At 40.5% G+C, this 22,391-nt stretch overlaps 1 protein-coding gene across 3 annotated transcripts in view; it reads right to left on the reverse strand.

The window, feature by feature from the left end:
- NEDD4L (NEDD4 like E3 ubiquitin protein ligase) overlaps positions 1 to 21,357 on the reverse strand; it is a 461,142-nt gene extending 439,785 nt beyond the window's left edge. For 2 of the 3 annotated variants that reach the window (XM_072605955.1, XM_072605952.1), the window contains exon 1: positions 20,552 to 21,357. In XM_072605955.1, coding sequence (XP_072462056.1) covers positions 20,552 to 20,599 — 48 coding nt within the window. In that variant the 5' untranslated portion in view covers positions 20,600 to 21,357. Of the gene's footprint in view, positions 1 to 19,674; positions 20,054 to 20,551 lie in introns of those variants that run through there. The other variant, XM_072605954.1, reaches the window with a different exon arrangement.
- Between the last annotated feature and the right edge of the window lie 1,034 nt (positions 21,358 to 22,391).

The following is a 22,391-nucleotide window of genomic DNA, read 5'->3' on the forward strand; positions in this document are numbered from 1 at the left end:
GCTTGGAAGAGAATGAGCAAGGGAGACAATATACAGAGGGAAGAGTGGTCCAGCATAGAATTTTAGGGAGAACCTTAGGAACCTATGGCTTAGGAGGATAGGCATACAGATAGGTCCCCATGAAACTATTATTCAATTTTGTACTGCATATTGACATTGGGTTGGAACCAATGACCATATTTTACAAAATTATAACTTCAAATTACATGAATTCAAACACATGCAATCTTGCTGCAAATGGTGATCCAGCAGAGAAAGGTGAGTAGGCATAGTCAAACTAGAAGGAAGAGAACCCAGAAAGAGCAGTGTCACAGAAGTCAAAGGAGGCAATACCTTGGATGAATAGGACATATATAAAAATAGGTACAATTTAGGATAAAGTATATCAAGGACCATATAAAATACTCAGAAAAAGGAAATAAGACTTCCACCTAAGAGGGTCATAGAAGTAATTATGGAGAATCTGACATTTGAAATAGACTTTGAAGGAACAGACTTTTAAAAAGGAGAAGTTGTTGAAAGGTGATGAGCAAACTATTTTATAGAGGCACTTTTTGTATGAGCACAGAACTGGAACCACAATGGATGCCCATGGATTAGGGAAAGGCTAAACAAGTTTTGATATGTGACTCACATGTAATATTGCTACAATGTAAAAAAAAATGATGAAAATTATGAATATGTAATGAATATGTAAGCATGAAAATGCTTACACGAGCTGACAGAAATTGAAATAAACAAAACCAGAAAAACAATACACACAATGATGCAACAATATAAATAGGAACCACAACTAAAATTAACACAGAATGTTGTGCAACTGTAATGACTAAGTTTGCTCAAAAGAAGAGTGATAAGAATGCAGTTCTCTCAATTCTTTGCAGATGTGAGGGACCTATGGATGCGAAACACTACACATAATGTTGAACTTGGTTTATATATTGGTTAGTTTAACTAAAATGCTTCTTTTCTCCATCCTTAATTTTTATTTTTTGTTCTAAGGGCTAGCTAAGGGAATGGAATACATTGGGAAATAAGGTAATGGGTAAAACAAAAGAGCAATAAACATTTAAAAAGAAAAAGAAACAAGGGTAGAGGGAACAATGGTCTAAAAATGGCAGTAGAGATGTGCGTATATTTGTTTCTCCCAGTCCATGTATAATGGCCTTTGGCCAGGATAGAGCTTTGAGGAAATGTTCTCATTAGGAGAGAAATGAGGTTTCAAATTATGGTCAGAAGTCAGAAGGCACATTCAAGAAAAAGATTAAAGATTTAGAAGTTTTTTCATACCTTGGGGGTAACAGGGTAAACAGAGGAATAGAATGGAAGGGGTCTCACCATGACACAAGGCTTTCATAGTTCTTTCTCTCCATAGCTTTTCCTATTTTTCCCTCTCTTGTCTGTCATATCACCACTCTACCTAAAACTCTAGTTCTCTGTATTTCTTGTTTTCTCTGTAGTTTTTCACCGAGGTGCTCTCATATACTGAACATTTTAGCTAAGTCATCAAAGAAATCTTGATGGTTATCAGAGGCCTGAGGAATTAGGTCCAGATATTTATTGCCTTAGAGAGCAAATGATTGGTTGTGGGGAGGAGGGGAACACAAATGGGGCATTTACTGACTTTTTCCCTGATATTATTGCAAGGGTCCCGACAATTCCCACAGTTCCAACTAGTAGGATCCCTCTGAGATCCCTCTTTCTCTATAAAATGCACCTTCCGGATATCTGAGTTAGCCAACCAAGTCCCTCAGAGAGCTTCCAGGCCCCTCATGAAATGTGGGAAACCAAAACAATCCACAGCTCAATTGGCAGATCATATCAAAGACTTCTTCCTTATCTCTAGTGTACCATAGTTATTCTTATCTGGATTAATCTTAAAGTATAAACTCAATAGGATATCTATCATCATTTTAAAAGCAGTACTGATGTTTGATACAACAGGAAACACTCCCTGTTTGAAAGTCAAACAATTGAAAGCTGACTGTTCAGTAAGCAAATGTGTCCTCACCAAGAATTACTTGACTAGAATACTTATACTACCAACTTAGAGCCACTTAAAAGTTTACACTGAAGATATACTCAACACTGCTTTCCAATAGCCAGGAATAAAGAGATTTTCTTTTTAACTTATGAATTTTTAATGTGCTACTAAATTTACACTGAATACTATCTGCAAGCTGGATTCCTATTTCTGTGAATGGCACTGCAATTCTCCCTGCTAGCCTGGTACCAATATTGACAGAAATAGGGAGTTAGGAGAAGAAGATGTAGTAAGTAGCGAGGTTAGGCTTGGGTAATGAGATGAGTTCGATTTCTTGGAATATTTAACTGGAGTTAGTCTCATAGAAACAGCAAAGAAACATGGAAGTTGGTATTGAAGCACAGATCTGAGAGCCTTTTACAAACAGGAGATAACTGAACCACTAAGAATAGGTGAGATGGTCAGAAGAGTAGGGGGAGAAAAGCTCATTAGAACATAGAACCTAACCTAGAAGAGACATTAGCAGTTATCTAATACAAATCTCACCTTCCCCCACTTTTACAGAGGAGGAAACTTAACAGAGTAATTAAATGTTATACCCAAGGTCACATAAGTACAAAAAAGAAGGGTCAGAATTTGAACTCAGGTCTTGGAACTCCAAATTCCAGGACAGAAGAAAGAATGGAGAGAAATTTTTATTTTTCAGATAATGGTCTGAGATAGGAGCTCTAGAATCATATTGTTGCTAAACATCTGTCTCCCAGTTTAAAAAAGGAATTTTCTGGGCATCATGACACAGAATCACATCTTCTAGCCAGAGAAGGAAGATTTCTTAGGCAGAATGTGACTGGAAAAAATATCAAGTTTAAGAGTTCTGGAATCCATCCTTCTAGCCATGGAAGGGGGATTTCCTAAATATGACGATTCAGTAATGAAGCCTTCTAGCCAGAGGTGGGATATTTATTGGAGAGTCTTGCTGGTGGGTCCACTCCTACAACACACTTCATTTCCACAGCTACCTCACAGAAGCCCTAGATGTCTTTAAAGTATTGAAAATTTGCCTTCTCCTAGGTATTTCTTAAGCCCCTTCCTCCAGTTGTCAGAACTCCCTTCCTCTTGAAATTATTACATACTACTTTGTATATGCTTTACACTTTTCTCTATCTACATGTTTGTAACACCAATGTGATACCCATAGCAACTTCTGTGAAGATACACGTGTATCTTCATGGCTGGTTCACAAAAAATAACAAACCCTCCTCCTCTAACACAAAATAAAAATATTTATTTGAAACATCCCTATTAGACTATCACAACGCAAGATTTAGTAAGGTATTCATCACCAATCCAGGGAGCCTGGACATTTTTCTCCTTCAAGCCTCCCCAAGAGCAAGTTCCCCTAGGCAAGTTCTTCCCTCAGCCTCTCTCTTCTCTCCTCAACTTTCTCTCTCTCTGCCTGCTTCTCTCTGGCACCTTATCTTCCACACAATCTAATATATACTGTTTCTAATCAAAGACTCAGCACTTGATTGGCTGAAAGCCAAGAAGCTTGGAAATCAGCACTTAATTGGGAAAGTGTGGGAATCCCCATGACCCAGAACCTAATTGGTTTTGTGCCAGGGCTCCAGGTGAGGTCTTTTAATGGGCAGGGAAGATCTTATATCCCATTAACCTTACAATGTTGTGCCACCCAAGTGAATGCAAGTGGCTTAAAGGTAATGCCTTTTTCATTTTTGTTTTCTTTTATTTGTTAACCGTTTTATTTTATTTTTGTTTGGAATGGCACCTTATAAATCATAGAAGCACAGATTTAGAACTGAAAGAAAATTCAGTGGCTGTCAAGCCCCTCATTTTATAGAGAAGGAAACTGAGACCCAGAGAGATAAAGTAGCTCATCTGCCAGGTAAGTAGCAGCAGATATTTTGAACACAGCTCTTCTGACTAATTTTTTTAGACCTACATGCTTGTTTCAAGTACCACACATGGAACTTTGAAGAGCTGCACATAGCCCTATGGCCACAGGTTGTCCACCTCTGAAATATAGAAGGTTATGGAAAGAGTATTACATTAGAAAATTGCTTCCACTACAACTAGTGAAATTGTCTCTTCCCATGCTTCCCTTCCTACTGGTTTCTCAGATCCTTTGGGGCAGGTATCACACATCATACACTTGTGTCTGTCCCACTACCCCTAGTATTCTACGTACATCTAATGGAGCACATCACCACCATCCCTCAGAATACCCAGACTATAAAACGCACTCAAAAAAATGCTTATTGAATTGAATTGACCCTATGAATCAATCATGTGGGAAATGTTAAAAATCATCTCCAGTGTATAATTAACTATAGGGCAAGAATTCCCAAGTATTGCCTTGTCAGTCTGCTTTCTTTACAGACTACTGAGAAGGATCCAATAAATTTCATTTAGACTGCCAACAGGCAGACATCGATGCCACTATGTTATCTGGGACTGTCTTACCCAATTCATTATATTGACATGAGATGCAAAATACTGTTGACAGAAAGAGTGGATTTGTAAGTCACCTTTGTATTCCCTTTGATCATAAGTCACTTGAGCAGAATTTTATTCTATTGTCCTGGGTATTCTGTATATGAGTCAATAAGAATCTGCGAGGTCCATCTAACATGAATGTCTCTGTAGACTTTTACTAATATTAGGAGCTGGCACTTGGGAAATGTTCACCTAGAAAACATGAGTGTCTGTCCCTCTTCAAAGTACTTTGCATAATGTCATATTTCTTTGGTGTTTACTGACTTGGATGATGGAATGTGGGCTCCTGCAGGGCAGGAACTGCTTTATTTATGTCTTTGTCCCCAGCCTAGAACAGAGCCCAGCACATAGTAAGTACTGGTGAAATTTCATCACCCCTGCCATGAAAAGTCTTTCTAGTGGAAGAGGTGATAAAATTGAAATGTATTTCAGTAGGTTCAACAACACAAGCACCTAAACTGAATTGAAAAAGATAGATGATATCACAAGAGTGACTTAAATAGACTTTTATGTTCTGGCCTGGGAAACCACACACAACGTTGCAAAAAATGAAAGATTGCCTAATTTGAGCCCCAAAGACCCGAGTTTTAATCCCTACTCTATAGACCTTCTATCATCTTGGACAACTGTTTAGCCTTTTAGGGTCTCTGAAACCTCGTCTGTAAAATGAGGAGATTAGCCCAAATGACATCATACATTCCTTTCAGCTCTGAATTGATGATAACTATGAAATTTTGGAACAGGCCATTCAAACACTGTGGATTTCCTATATTTCAGCTGAGTTCTTACAGACTGGTAGAGCTAAATTTAAGGGGGGGAAGTATGATTGGATCCTTTGGCCCAAAAGGTATTACAGCTTGAAAAGATTAAAAAGATCAAAAAAAGCTTACAAAAATTCTTGGATCCATCCCTAAAAAGAAAAATGCTTGGGGAAAATCTGTCTCCCCTTTTGAGACTGAATACACACACACACACACACACACACACACACACACACACACACACACACACACATACTACATATTGTAGTGAACCCCTTTACTTCCTTCCCCTCCCCCTAGAAAAGAAAATCCTGAGTGGCACTATGGGAAAGAGAGTAATTGTCTCTCATCTAAGACAGAATTTCCCAAAAATATGAGTGTAGTATTAAGCTTTAGTAGGTTAATATTACACTAAGGGGGGGGGGGAGACTTCTTAATATAAACTTTAATAACTTTAATATTTTAAGCTTTAATAGTTTAAAACTACACTAGCAGCTTCAGTAGCTTAAAACTGCACTAAGACTAGAAGACTTTGTCTGATGATTCCCCCACACCCATTGCAGTGCTTCCCCAGATCTATTATTTCATTGGTAGACCAAGAGTTTTGGCTGCAGTTGCTTTCAAGATCTAGCCATTGGGGGCTACTCTTCAGGTAATAAAAATCACGTTAAGATGGATAATTTTTTTTCTTTTTCTCCCTACTCAGGACACCATGGTGAGAAAACTCCCTCTATCAACACTGATAAGCAACTGTTCTCCAGCTTAAAATCTTATAAGAACTGCTCGCCACTGAGTTCAAAAGTGATTTGCCCTATGGTCACACAGCCAGCATATTTGAGGGCCAAGACATTGCAGTTTTCATATTGCATAATCTTTTTCTGGCAAGCCTTGGAGTGAGAAATGAAGAATTTAACCATATAACAACATAATGTGTTTTATGTAACTATATACCTATATTATATGCCTATACAGCTATATTATATACCTATATAGCTAGCATTCTAGCTCTTTTTTAATACTTACTTAACCTGATCAGTAAGAGGGTTGAATTCTAAGTATTTCACAACCCTTTCATTTCTATGTCAATACCTTCCCCTTCTGTAAACACTCTGCCATTCCAGAATCCTCTTTTTATCAGTGGTATGTTTATCAGTACCTCCAAGGTAAAGAGACAAGAATGACAACACACCTGATTTCAAGAAAGCTCCACAGTCTAATCCATGCTCACCCATAGCTATGTTCTTAGATCATCAGCCCACCGAGCAAGAGCAAAGTGGGGAGGGGTTTTCACCTTTCTTTGGTTCAGTACAATTTATACCATAGTTTAAATAGTAACTCCTCTATCCTTAAGCCCAAAGCAAACTGCCTCTTATTTCTTCTGAGATCTAAAATCTCATGGCCCATCTCCCTCAAGACTCTTTGTATTACCTGTTACCAAGACTCTAAAAAGAATCAACATTAGGTCTGGGCCACACCAAACAGGTATTTCCCCAGGGCATAAATACCTGGAAGAGGATGAGATTTGGAGAAAGAAAACCAGGACTGGAATCGGAGTTCTGCCTCTTCTACATATGAGTTCAGGCAAGTCACTTAACATCTCTGGTGCTCATCTTCTATATTTGTAAAAACAAGGATTGACTAGAAGACTTTTGAAATTCCTTCTAGGAGAAGAAGATGGCAGACGACTCCAGTGTCTTTGCCAAGAAAACCCTACTAACAGTATTAGTGTGCTACAGTTCATGGGGTCACTGAGTCTCGACACCACTGACAATAACTAGTTCAAAATCTATGATCCACTTAGACTACAGTAGATTGGTAGGGAGAAGGAGGAGAGCAAAAAATTATTATGTGCCAGGCACTGTACTAAAAGCACTACAAAAGTAATGGGTTTACAATTTACAAAACTAAGACTTAAGTTAAGTAACTTGCCCAGGGTGACACGGCTAGTGCGTGTCTCAGGTTAGATTTGAACTCTGATCTTCTTCACTCCAGGCCAGTGCTTTATCCACTGTGCCACCAGCAGAGATCAGATTTGTAGTAGATATGAATTCTGCCATCATGTTCCTCACAACTAATCAGCAGCATGTATGTTTGTATCTGTGTGTGCACATTAAAATGGCTTATACTCAAAATTAATGTTTCCTCTTATTACAACTATTAATAGTAATAGCTTATAACTGTATATTGCTCTATCATTTAAATAAAGTTTTATACAGAATGTCCTTAAAAAAAAATCTTAGTGCAGCTTTAAGCTTTAAAAAAGCTTTAAAAGCTTAAAGCTGCACTAAGACATTTAGGACACCTACATAAAAACTTTGACTTGGAAAAAGATGAAAGTGAATGTGGAGATGGCCTATCTCAAAATGATTTCACTACCTGAAGAATGCTGTCCTAAGGTCTTTAATAATAACTGGTCAAAAACTCAAAGAGAAAAAGAAAGCAAATAATTTTCTGTTACCACCCCTTAAATATAACGAAAATACAATGGCATGTTCTTTTCTATGCTTCAAGTATCTGCTAGATCACAGGTCAACTAAAGAAAAACCAAACATAACAATGTAATTGTTTATAAAATTCACTAGCATTTTAGGGAACGTTAAAATAATATAGCATCTTCCTATTCTCTCATTTTGTAGAGAAAGAAAGTGAGGCCCAGAGAGGTTCAAGGGTTTTCTCAAAGTTACACAGCAAGCACCAGAAGCAGGATTTGAACCTAAGGGCTCTGACTCTAGAGCCAGTGCTCTATCCACTCCAACACACCATCTCCCATTACGAATTTAATTTGGGACATATTTTAAGGTCAAAGTCATTATTGTTGTTCAATCATGTCTAACTCATGGCACCTTTTAAGGTTTCCTTGGCAAAGATAATGGACTGGTTTGCCATTTTCTTCTCCAGATCATTCTACAGATGAGGAAACTGAGGCAGACCAGTTAAGTGACTTGCCCAGTGTCACATAGCTAGTAAGTGTCTGGGGGCTGATTTTAAGCTCAGGTCTTTCTGACTCCAGGCCCAGTATACTATCCACTGTAGCACCTAGCTGCCCCCAAATTCAAGGTTCCAGCAGGATAAAGTGGAAACATCAAGCAGGTACTGGGACACCAACATTAGACTTTAGGAGGCAACTGAATAGAAATGGTAATTGAATCCAGAGGTACCAATAAGATCACCAAGGGAAAAGGGAGAAAGAAAAGGTGCCCCAGACAAAGCCTTGGAAAACATCCACATCTAGGGACGAAGACTGCCCACCTTCCCATCCAGAGAATGAAAACCCAACAAACAACTAAAGAGAGGTCCAATAGACAAGTGAGAACAAGGAGAGGATGAGTGGAAAAAGTTGAGCTTTTATAGCAATCTTGTTGAGTTAGGGGTGCTGTCTTTACTTTCCAGAAAAATGTTCCAATGCATATCATTTCTGGAACATCATCCCACTTTGCTGCAGTTATCAACTTCTTATGATGTTTTACAACAAATATATCATTTTAAAAATATGCTTCTCATAGAGTCAAATCTCACTTCGAATATTTAATAACAATAGCTAACATTTATATGGTACTTACTATGTACCAGGCCCTGTGCTAAGCACTTACAATTGTTATCTCATTTGGTCCTCCCAACAACCCTGGGAGGGTATTACTATAATTATCCCCATTCTGCAGATGAGGAAACTGAGACAAACAGGTTAAGTGAGTTGCCCAGAGCCACACAGCTACTAAACATCTGAGATCAAATTTGAACGCAGGTCTTCCTGACTCCAGGTCCAGCACTCAATCTACTGCACCACCTAGCTGCATTTAATAGGTGTCTGAGCCCAATTCTGAACTCAGGTCTTCCTGGTTCCAGGGTCCAGTCCTCTATCCACAGCTCTCTGTAAAAAAAAATCCATTCATATTTACTAAATGAACCCCTTGCATTTTAGGGAGTGAATTGTTTATACTGTTGCATTTTTACTTACCGGAAACAAACTAGTTAAGAAAAAAATTCAAATGAACAATACTCCAGCTATAATTGTGACCTCACTGTAAACAAGCAGGAGGAATCAGCTCCCTCCAGGCTACTAGCATTCCTAAAGCCTCCAGAACATTCAAACTCCAGTCAGACAGCTTTCAGCAGAACAAAGCACCTGCTGCCTTCATTTTGACCCTTTTTTGGAAAGGCTAATCACAGCTATACATAGATTGGCATTTAAATCTATTCCACCTGGTCCCTGGTGACATATACCCTGTCGACTGACAAAGAAGTGAACTGATAAAATGAGGAAAACTGACATTGATCCTAAACCCCTAGACTGAAGAAATACAGGCCATCTGCCTTAAAAATAGCATTCAGTACAAATAAACTGAGGAGAAACGCTGTTGAAGATAGTACAAAGCATTATGGAAACATTTTGTAAATTCCCAAGAGACAAAGTGTGGCTGTTGTTGTTCAGTCGTGTCTGACTCTCTGGGACCCTATTTGAGGTTTTCCTGGCAAAGTACTTTGCCATTTTCTTCTCCAGTTCATTATAAAGATAAGGAAACTGAGGCAAACAGGTTAAGTGACTTGCCCAGGGTCACTCAGCTAGTAAGTGTCTGAGACCAGATTAGAACTCAGGAAGATGAGTCTTCCCGACTTTACGCCCAGCACTCTATTCCCCTAGTTGCTCCAATACCAATCATGGTGCTTTCCTTCCACATAGAAAAGCACTTAATAGTGTAGATACCTATTGACTTTAACTAGATCTTCCCTGTCAGAGGGAGAAGGGGCATTGATTCTTCCTCCTTACTCCTGAGTTGATACTTCCTGAATGTTACTCCACTGTCACTATTGATTTTAAAACTGAAATTCTTACTCTGCCAATCACTTTACAGGTGTACTGTCTAATGACCTAGGCAGAAAGGGATACCAGAGCAGGAGCAAGAACTGTCACACTAAAGAGGTAGCACCTTGTGAGAATACAGGAAAGAGTGTAATGCAGCACCGAACTTTGTTCTTTCACTGAGAGATATCATATGATTCTGCACAGTACCTTAGGAGACCAAAAACAAAGGAAAAGGCAGAGGGCTACATGTCTCCCCTGCTCACTGAACAAAGAATGAGCACACCATTGAATGACTTCAGGAGGATGCAAAAAAGGAAGGTAACTTGAGTGGCCAGGCAACTAAGGAGGCAGATAGAAACTCTGGATCCTAAGAGTTAACAAATCCTTTTCCTTTCCTTGAGAAGTTTCTTAGTTCGATGAGCCTAACCACCATCATAATTTCTCCTCCCTGGCTACTTTCCATGTGTCTTAACCCTATAGATCATAAATTAAAAAAAAAAATCTATGGGACCTGATTTTCAAATGCAAATTCTCTTGTAGAGAAAGTAGGTTAAAAAGAATTAGAGTTCATCTTTCAATGGAAGCCTATTTGCCAAAGAATTCACTAAGTACTGTACAAAGTTACTGTGAAGTGATCGGATGGCAAAGATATTAAACTTAGGAAGTCCTGATTCCATCAAAGACAGTGGACCAAAAAGTATGAAAATGAAGCTAGTGAAACCAGTTCACAATTATACAGCACTCACCACAGCCATAAGAGAGAGGAAAGGAAACTATTATTAAATCCATTCTAGGGATGAAGAAACTGAACTCGTTCATACCTCGCAGGTACTAAGTATCAGAAGTTGTATTTGAATCTTGGCCCAAGTTCACTGCTGAATCTAAGTTTGTCTGCTCTACAAGGTTGTCCTTTTGAAGTTGCCTCAGGACAGGAGTTCTTACTCTTTAAAATCATGGACCCCTTACGTATTCTGGTGAAGCCAACTGAATCCTCAGAATAATGTTTATTGCTTACCTTCCTAACGAAAGAAAATGTTAAATTTTAGAGGCAAGAACTAATTTGATAGCTAGCTAGCTGGATAAAAATGTAATTTTTTCCCCCATCTAAGTTTATGGACCAATGAAATCTATCCACAAACAGGACCTCAGGTTAAGAACACTAGCTTTAGGGGATTTTGCTACCTATCCTAGACTCATTTTCTCAAAAATACCAGCCGTTGACTAAAGCCTAATTTTTCAATTATGTCCACTATTTAAAGGGCCTGACCTTTTGGGATTTTGTCTTTTGCTTTTGCTCTAATTATTCTTTCCACCTTGAATCAGGGCAGGATTTAAGGCTGAGGAATAACCCCCATCTCTCTCTTGTTAGAGTAACCACATGAGTTAAAGAGATAGAGTTAAGGGTCACCAGCCACCTTTAATTAAGGTCACACCACCTGTAGCTAAGAAAAGCAGAGTCATCTGAGACGCCAGTCCATCCACATACTTGGTAAAAAGAGGGATCTTTCAAACTATATCCCATGGAAGCCTAGCACAGCAAATGACAACCAGCTTTGACGTTGCTCAAGACCTCTCAATCTGCTTTTTCTTCTGTCTCTGCCCTCTCATCCTAGGCCCTGGCCCCTTCCATAACTCAGAAATATGAACACTGACCATCCCCTAAAATGCCCCCAAATAAATTAACCTTTCTAGTCTCACTTTTGTCATGTATAAAATGAGGATAACATCTGTAGTATCTACTTTTCCCATAGCACCTGGTATTCCCAGGTGGTCTCCCATCCAAGTACTAACCAAGCCCGACCCTGCTTAGCTTCTGTGATCAGACAAGATTGGTTGCACTGGATAGAGTACCAGTGCAGAAGTCAGAAGGACCTGAGTTCAAATATCACATCAGCACTTGACACTCACTAGCTGTATGACCTTGGGCAAATCATTTAACCCCAATTGCCTCATCCTGGGTCATCTCCTGTCATCCTGATGAATATCTGGTCACTGGATTCAGATGGCTCTGGAGGAGAAGTGAGGCTGGTGATCTGCACAACTCTCCCTCACTCAAAACAAAGTCAAGTACAAGTCATGTCATAAAGTCAGAGACATTATCATGTCTCTGATGGCATGGTCTTCTTCGGCAACGAAGGGGGAACACACAGGGATTTTGTAAGAATGACATAAGACAATGAGCTTCACGTCAGTTATCATTTAGTGCTGTCATATCTTTTAAACAGGCCATAGCAGTTTCATAGACCATAGGTTTAGAGCTGGAAGGGACTTTGGAGGCCACACCAAATCTAATCCCTTTATTTTAGAGATGAAGAAATTGAAGTTGGGAGCTAAATGACTTACCCAGGGTCACACACAGAAGCAAGTGGCTGAGGCAGGATTTGAATTCAGGTCTTTCTCAGTTAGGTGGCACAGTGGATAGAGGACCCAGCCCGGAATCAGGAAGACCTGAGTTCAAATCATGTCTCAGACACTTACTAGCTGTGTGACCCTGGGCAAGTCATTTAATCCTATTGGCCTCAGTTCCTCATCTGTAAAATGAGCTGGAGAAGGAAATGGCAAGTCCCTCCAGTATCTCTGCCAAGAAAACCTCAAATGGGATCACCAAGAGTCAGAAACAACTAAACAACTGAACAACAATAAGAGCGTCCTCAGTCCAAGCCCAATCACTCACCATGCTTGGATTCTGTCACATCCAATATTTGACCTCACATCTCAGTTCCAAATCCAGTGCTACATCTCAGATACATGATATCCACATTTATTTATATATATGATCATCATTTTGCAACTTATAGTAATATTTGAGTGTTCAAAAGAAAAATTCACTGCAGCTGAAATTTCAGGCTCATTGCACACCTTCCCACATATCCTCAGACCTAGTTCTCATGGTAATTGTTTACCAGGAAAACATCATCTTCTAAAAATAGCACAGTTCAATATTGACAGCCCATCACTTAGGACTCTTGCCCAAGATCTTCCCTCAGTCCACCACATGGGGGGGGTTCCTCCACACCACATGGTTGGCATTCTATCTTTACTTCCTCCTGACATGACAGGGAGGTCAGGGAAGCATTGAGACTATGGGATGATGATCCCTCTCACTCCTCCCCAAGACTAGACCACCTTCTTTTTGGAGCAGACATTTCCCTGAGGACATCCTTTTTCCTGACCCTAGTACCTAATTTGTTAGGTATTCCAACCTGCTTCCATCCACTGTGCACTTATTCTTTACCTTCCACATATAAATCATTTTTAATTCTTTGAAGACAGCGGTATTTCGTGATTTGCAGCCATCCATGCTGCTTAGGTAGAATACTGGCATTTTTAAAAGGGGCTTTTGTTTCTGAAAGAGCTTTGAAGTCATTAAAAGAATACTGACCAATCAAAGACAGCCCAGCCCTTTGTCCTCTTCCTTTCCTGTTGGATTCTGGGTCTAATTCTCTATCATATATAAATATGGTATATATTTAGATATTAAATTCATATTAAATTAAATTTAAATTTAATATTTAAATGTAAAAGAAACAGACAAGTGACATGGACTGTCTATCTAACTGCGTGTTATAAGCTACAAAAAAAGCATACTTTATTGATTTAGTTGACCCACAAGGGCAAAAACCTGCCTGAAAGGCTCTCAATATCAAAATTATGCAAGATTCCACAAATCAGGAGACCAAAGGTCCAGAACAATTGTATATGATATGGGTTAGTTTTTTTAAAACTTTTCTTCCTTTTAAAAAGTCTTTATTATAAGGACACAGCTTTGGGAGAGGAAATGGGAGAGAGATACAGTGGGGAAATGTGGGTGACATGCAAAATCAATAAAAATCTATTTTTTTAAAAGATTCCATAAATGATATAACATAAATAACCTTGTTCAACTCTCTGATAATTAATATCAGGCAAGTTGTAGCACAAAACAATGGATGTTTCACCACTGTGATGGAAGACATCCAAGACAGAGTTTTAAGCTAAAAAGAGATTCTCTATAGATGGTGAGGTCCTCTAGATAGTCCTGTTTGCAGGTGATACCATGCTATTTACACCAGAAACCTGAAAAGAACTGTAACCACTCAAAGGAGTCTGGCCTTTACATCAGTGTTTAATAAGTGAGAAACCAAATAGAAACCCTCTTTGAGTTTTTTTTAAACTGTAGCAAATTATGACACATATTTACATACTCTATTTCCTATGATTCACTTAGGATACTTAGCACAGAGATACATGCATACAACAGGCATTAAATAAATGATTATTCCGTGAAATATGGGTCAAACTTGATTCTGTAAGTTCTCAAATAAAACCACAAAATTCAACTTTGTCTTACCAATTATAAGTAGTTTACATATAATGATACTAAAAATAGCCCTAGTAACTAATATGTAGCATGTTACTGTTTATAGAATACATCACAATCATTATCTCATTTGATTTTCACTTTAAAAAAAATCTATGAGGTCGGTTCTATAAATATGATCCCTGATTTACAGAAACTGAGAGGTTAAATGACTTACACAGTTACAGGCTTGTTAACTGTCAGCAGCAGAATCTGAACTCTGGTCTTGACTGATTCCAGGTCCAAGGTTTTCCACTAAACTATGCTTTCTCTCATTAGACACATGTAATTTAACTTAACCTTCACAATATGCATCAACAAACCTGAGATATCTAAATGTATACACAGCGAAGGATAAAAGAAAAAACTATTTAATTATCAATAGAATAAGCAGCTAGTTTGTGTATTATTTCAATGCCTTCATTTTTCTGTCATAAGAAAACTATTTAGATCATTTCACAGTTTATTAGTCCCCTTTCCCAGGATAGTTTAGGCTATCAAGGAGAGTGGATATCCAATGAAATTTGCACCTCTAAGAAAAGTTTTGAATGAAAGTACCACTAAAATTGGTAGCTAACAATTTCTACACTTCTACAATGGGCATTAAAATAGTTGCATATTTATAAACGCAATAAATGCATCTGTGTTCCCTTTGGGAAACTGAGACAACATGATATAATGGAGAGAGAGCTGGCTGGCATGGAAGCCCTGAAGATGTGGACTCGAGTCCCAGCTCTGACACATGCTGGCTTTGTAACCCTGGGCAAGTCACTTAACTTCTCAATGTCCTCCAGACAACTATCTAAGACTATAAAGTACAGAAAAGGAAAAACCTGTATTGGTAGAGGTACCAGTGAAACCACAGGTTCAGTCATAACACCGCGTTTTGGAAAATTGTTCAATGCTTTCTAATGATCCCAATCTACTTTATATAGACTAGATTAGTCACAAATCTTATAAACCATAATATGCAAGGAATAAGAGAGTGGTGGGACATGGTGGGCAAAATCAGACTATGGAAGGCTTTTAATGATGTAGTATATGCAATAACTGGAAATAACAGATGTCATCCAGGAAATATATGATTAGAAAAGCAGATAAGCCTGTCATATGATGAGAAATCAGTTTATAACAAATATAAAAGATGAAAACTAGAAAAAGACCTCCAGCACATATACAAGAACAACATAAGATACAAAAATATGAATAACCTTCAATCTATATGAGTTGAGCAGGTACCCACATTAAAAAAAAATCACTGATAAAATGAAGTATTATCATCACGTATGAATTCTATTCAACTTTATACTTGTAACATATGGGTAATTTGGTATTAACATGCAAAATGCTGACCATCTGGTCTGCCCTATTGAAGTAGGGAGGACCATGGAAGCTCCAGGATGCTGACAGTAGAATTTTTCAGCATCCTAGAAACACCTAAACTTAGCAACATTAGTTAGAATATGTGTTTACCCAATAGGCTTGTGAGCTCTTTCTAGACCTGGTCTCATCCTCCTTCCCCTTCTCATCTACCAATCAACTCCCAACCTCACAAACAGCTTCTTAAGCATCAGTTCTATGATATCCTGAGCTCTTTCTACATACAGGGGCCAGTGTGCCAGAGTTTCTGTGGATTTTAAGAAGCATTTTGTGCTGCTTGCCAAAATGGCTACTAATTGCTCAGTTTAAGCCATGGATGAGTTTTATAAGGAGAGAGGGATAAAAGGAAAGAAGCAGGCCACTGCACGATCAGCCCTAGGCTCATAGTCGAGTCCCCATTCATTGTACCCACCAAAAAAAAAAGATATTATATCTAATATTCTGAAATCCATATTCCAGTTAAATCACAGAAATTTTGCCTGACAAATCTAACATTCTCCTCAAATATCTTGCTTGAGTTTTTGAAGACAGTCAATAAACAGTCAAAAAATTAGTTAATATCATGTTGTATTCATGAGAAAAACATGCCCCAAAGTGCCAATGACTGCCAAAAAATGTCAAGGACTCAAGCCAATTGCAAAAATTGTTCCAAACTGATTCTTTCAAACTAAACTGATCTTTCTAAGTCTTTATTGAACCTCTAACAAAAGTCTAACCACACCCATTTCCTCCCTGCCAAAATTTATGCTGAGGGCATTTTCTAATTCACTCAAAGTGAACAGATTTTAATCATGATCAATTTGAACTAGAACAGATGTGAACTTACCTAGCATAAATATAAATTGATCCTGTCCAACCTACTCTCTCCCAACCCCCACCCACCCCAAAAATGTTATTACCTTTTTTTACTACAGTAAGTACAGTAAAACCAAAGCACTGGGTGAAACTTCCCTCTGACCCCACCCTTCCAGCACCTATTTTACAGGTTCAAGCAAAGCAGTCTTATCACCTGATATTAATAGACTACCCAGTGCATTCATGGCAATAATAGAGACTTCAAGAATCAATCATTTAATCAGTCAGCATTTATTAAGCACCTATTATGTGCCAAGCACTGGGCTAGGAGCTAGAGACACAAAGACAAAAACAAAAGGAAGGAGGGAAGAAGGCAAGGAGGAATGAAGGGTTACATCCAGATTTACTTAAAAGATAAGTTAGACATACTTCTGTTTTACTTAAAAACTTATTTAAAATATAATTACTTTGATTTACAAAATTGATTTACCTTGAACTTCTTAAGAATAAAATTTCACTTATTCAAATCTATTTTATAAAAATGAGAAAGTCCTGTATTCAAAATGCCTTTGAAAACCTGTTACTTTAAGGAACAGAAAGGTTTTCGTTCATGATTTTTTTACAGTAGTCTCCATCTTCATTATTATATAACTGACTTAAAGGTATAAAAAATAAAATATCTTACCCTGTTTATTGTTTGTGATAGAATGGGGAAAATTGACTTAGTAGAATAAAATGCAGTCTTCAAGACTCTCCCACATTTCCACAATATGGATGATACATGATTTCTTGATGGGTTCAACAACTGAAAAAATTCTGTTAAGACTCTCAGATTATTATTATCAAAGAAAGCATGTGGGAAAAGTGCCCAGCCCTGCCATAGAAGATGGCTTTCACACTTCTGAGCAGTATAATTAGGAAAGGATTTTCATAGATATGATGAGGTTGGAGGAAGACAGAGTGCACATTCTATTAAGTGGCAGGACACTACAGAGCCTTCTCAATGCTACTTAGAAAAAAAAGATTGGACTAATAATCTACATTAGAAAAGCCCCTTAGATGATTTATGACCATTACTCAGATTATCACATGTAGTTCATACACTTGGACCATGTTTCGAATGGACACCGAACAGGGCTCAGAACTAAATTTCATTAGACACTATTCTTTCAAAAACCATATCTGTTTTTTTTTCCAGACTGACTGCAAGGAATCTGGAGACCTAAACTAGCTATAATACCACTACAATTTGCTGTTAATATTTTGCAGAAGCATTCCTTGGCTTTCCAACGGTCAAAGTGTGACAGTATAAAATCTCTCCTCCAAACAAAATGCCAAAGAAATATAGAGTCATCAAAATAGCATTGCTTAGAAAAGGGAAGACGGATTGAGATTTATCCTGTTGATCCACATAAGAACATGGGCAGCATTAGATGGAAATGTCCACAACGGAAAATAAATTCAATTTCTTCATAGCCTGTTAGTCATAGCATGTTAGACATTTATATATACAAAGCCCCAGAATATTTTTGTGAAGTAATAGATATAGAAAGATGGCTATAGATATATATCATATATATGTGTGTATCTATACAATATATAAATATAGATATATATTCAGCCTTTCTTTTTGCTCTAGTCACAAGTTAAAAACATTATTAACCAACTTAGAAAAAAAAGGTGATAAGACAATCTCTCAAGAGCACACTGGATTCTTAATCTGGTTCTAGATATCCACAAAGCACATTAGCACATAAAAACCACAGCTATGGGAAATGGACTCATCTACTGCCCTCCTGAAAGCAAAGCATGACCTAAAATAAACCACTCCACACATTACCAGAGTGTTTTTAAAAGTATATTTTCACACAGTTTTTTCCAACAATCATGTTATGTTAATAACCATAATGAGACAGAACTGCAGCTGACTCTCACCCACAATACCTCAGTCAAGCCCCAGCCTCTTTGTTTGAAAATGTCTATCTTACCAGCCCTGGAGGCTCTCTGTCTTCTTTCTACAGATATTAATAAATAAGGAGAAAGATGAAAAAAAAAGGAAGACTGACTGGGAGAAAGGAGTGACAGGCCCAAAGATTCTGGAATTCCATAGCTTCATCAGATAACAATATTATGCGATTAATTCCACAAAAGGTGAAATTATTTTAAACACAGTAAGTATTCCATCACACAAATACGTGGATTTCTGCCTTATAATCAGATAAAGGAAACCACAGGTGTTTCCTAACCCAGCTTTAAGAATGAAGTGCAGTCCATCCGAACTAAGAATTACTAGATGGATTCACAGACCCTCCATTTTTGCATACAGGTTCATATACCCACATACACTTCCCCAGTCTACTCACACACACATACATGTAGAGTGCCAACAGTAGGTGGGTAACAGATGCCTACATCGCTGTGAGAGAAGCCATAATGTAGGCATGTCCCGGATAATAGCCTCTTTCTGAACCCCACCCCCTCACCCGGAGAATGAAAGGAGAAAGAGGGAAGAAAGAGAAGCCAAGAAAGCCTGAATTTCCAGGCATCCACTTTTCAAGAAATGCGCAGCCGACTAGGATAGGAAATACCTCCCTGCTGAGTAATGCTTCATGGATTGTAAATTCACCTCTCCAGAGAAACAAACCTGAACACGCAAACACAGCCAGATGGGGAAACCACTCCTACCTGCTCCATACAGCTTCTCTGTCACTCCGGCTTCCAGGGTGATAGTCCTCCCCCTCCCCTTTTTGGCATGGAAATACACCAATAAGAACAGAGCACACAGCTTGCTAAGAGGGTTGAGCTGTGATTTACCAGGCTCTTTGGGAAACGGCTGGGGGGTGGGGGAAGGGGAGGTTTCCTAAGGATAAAAACAATGCCTTTTTCATTTAAATAAACATGGTTTGGGTGGTGGATCTGTAATCTATGTTTTATTAATAAAAAGAACCCAACGATCTTCCTTCACTCTCAGTCCATCCACCTCTGAGATCTTAGCCTCTGGATCCTTAGGAAGGAAAATGGCTGGGCGGCAACCACCCCTCCAAGTTTCGGAAAAGCACCTGCGATCCCCTCACTCGCACCCTCATCCGTACGCGCTCACCATAAACAATACCAGTCCTCCAAACGAACTGGGTTTCATAAATCTGTGTATTCGTATGCATACACAGCCAAACCTCTTCCCCCGTCTTCAAAGATGAATTTCTCACACACACGTACGTCGAACGCTTCTAAAACAGGTGACAAGAATTGGGAAGTTCTCTGAAGTCAGTTCATTTCCTTGCCCAAAGCCGGCGCACCAATAGCTGGCCGCTGGCCCCTAAGACCGACGTGACACTAGATAACGAAGCCTGAGGCAAGAGGGAAAGTTTGTGCAGAGTCCCAAGTTCCCTTTCTACCCTATGCCCCCAGGACTCCTCTTTAAAAGGGTACACAGCCGGAGAAAGGCACCGTGAGCCCCCTACTCCTTCCCAGTACAAAGCAGTGTTTGGGCCCCAGGGCCCCTGCCAGTGCTCCGGGAGTTCCGCCTTTTTATTTACAAACAACGCGCGCTCTGGGCGGGGAGAAAGAGGCAGGAGCAAAGACTAAGAGCAGAGGGCAGAGAGCGGAGAGCTCCCGGCAGGAAGAGGAGAGAAGCGAGTCCAGCTCCGGAAAATCCGAGCTGCCGGGTGGTCCCGGGGCCGGTACCCGGCACTCTGGGGACCCTTCCTCACCCGCTCCTACTAGGAGTCAGTCCTAGGCACACATGCTCCAACATCAGCACTGCTCTAGCCCCTTTATAAAGGAGAGTGCGAGCAGGCGAGGAGCTCCCAGACCCCCACCCTCTACCTTGACCCTCCGAGGATTCAACCCTCCAGCGTCCGCGAAACTCCCTTGCTCCCCTGGGAAGTGGAAGAGAGTGGGGGGAAGGGGGAGGGTGACAGATGGACTCAGGGTAAGCATACCAACTCCCGAGAGATATGGGGGAGTAAATCACTTACTTCATCTTCAGAAAGTCCATAGACTGGCTCCCCCAGCCCGGTCGCCATGGAGCCTGGGGGCAAGAGCACCCCCAACTCTTGGGGTAGAGGGGGACGAGGCGGTTGCAGCCCTGTCCCCTCTCCGGAATGCTAAGGCGAGCCCCAGCGGGTGCAAGAGCTACTCTTTGGACTTCACTCTTCTTCCAGGCCGCCCCGGGGATGCACTCTAGCTCCCGGGGGAAGTTGTAGCCCGAGGGAATACCGACGCAGTTAGTGTCAATGCAAAGCAGGTAAAGAGGTCCCCTACGGTCCAATCCGACCTCCCCGCTCCAGCCGGGGCTGCTTTCTTTCCGGGGCGGCCGTCGAAGCCGGAAAGCTGCGGGGAAATGCGGACTGGCGGTGAGACTAGAAGGGAAAGGAAGGCTTAGAGAGGAGAGGGATGTGAAAAGGTCTCCAGCAAGTCCCCAGGCTCTTTCTGCCTGCTGCTGCTGTCGCCGGTTCTCCTAAGAGAGCCCGGGCTCCAAGGCTGCTGTCCCTCCTTCCTGCTGCTGGAGCTGCCCAACTCTGGAGTGAGCGCCTGCCCGGCACGCACACGCGGGGCGGCTTTCCCGGTTGCTGCTGCTGCTGCTGCTGCCGCCGCTGCTGCGGAGAGCCGTTTGCCTTTCTCTCCTCCTCTTTTTCTTTTTCCTCCTCCTCCTCCTCCTCTTCCTCTTTCTTCCTCCCTTTCTTCCTTCCCTTCTCCGCCCCCCTCTCCTAGCTGGCTCTCAGTTCACATTAACCCGGCTCACATCCTCCCCACCACAACCCCCTTCCTCCCCTTTCCTCTCTGTTCTCTCCTCCTCCTCCTCCTCCTCCTCCTCCTCCTCCTCCTCCTCCTCCTCCTCCTCCTCCTCCTCCTCCTCCTCCTCCTCCTCCTCCTACTTCCACCCGAGGCCAGCGAGGGGACCCTCCCTCCCTCTCGTTCTCTCCTCCCAGTCTCACCGGGGCGGGAAGAAGAGCCCACCAAGCCAATCACAGGCTTCAGCCTTTGGGGGAGGATAGACGGTCAGACTAGGTTGGTTTGGTTCGCCCCCCACCCCCATTTCCCTGGTTTGAGTGCAATCGTGTTACCCAAGGGGATGGGGTGTTGGAATGAGTCTGAAGGGGCGTGGACATGTGGGGCTTCCTTTTGGGAACTAACCTATACTCCGAGGCTCCCCCGTGTTGGGGGTGGGTGGGTGAGGGGTAAAGGAGCTGGATAGACCTTTGGGGCTGCAGGAGGAAAGGACTTCCTCCCAAGAGAACAATAGGATGTCCATCTCCTTGGCCTGTTGCTTTTTGTTTGTTTGTTTTATTTACAGTCCTGGGTTTGGGTTAATTTTGTTAAAAATCGGTTTCTTTTCCCCTTTAAATGATTCTTGGCAGCCACGGTAAATACGGACTTGGCTACATTGTCAGCTTTGCTGGAACCGATTGCTTTCCCCAGCCCCCAGCCAGGGAGAGGCTGCCCCGGTGTGGCCAAGAATCGCCAGTGCCGGTGTCAACCCTGGTAAAGTGAAAGGCTGGGGGCCCAAAGCTACACACCCACTCACTTAAAAACAGGCGATCGGGTGCTTCCCATCCCAAGGAAATAATCTCTCAAACCTCGATGTTAAATATTAAATCTTGACTCCAGGTTTTCCGTTTGCATGAGCAAATGGTTAAGACATTGTTTAGTAACGTGGGGCTCTCCCACAGCACACCTACTAAAAGAAAGAACTTGGACTGCTGCCTAGCAAATCAATTCATTTAATTCTTCGGAATTTATAAAACTTAAAACAAATATGGCGCATGAATATTTCAGGTGCCCTTTTCTTCTCAAAAAGGCGTTCTTTTAAGCACT

Source organism: Notamacropus eugenii, chromosome 4 (assembly GCF_028372415.1).
Source record: "Notamacropus eugenii isolate mMacEug1 chromosome 4, mMacEug1.pri_v2, whole genome shotgun sequence".
Classification (NCBI taxonomy): domain Eukaryota; kingdom Metazoa; phylum Chordata; class Mammalia; order Diprotodontia; family Macropodidae; genus Notamacropus; species Notamacropus eugenii.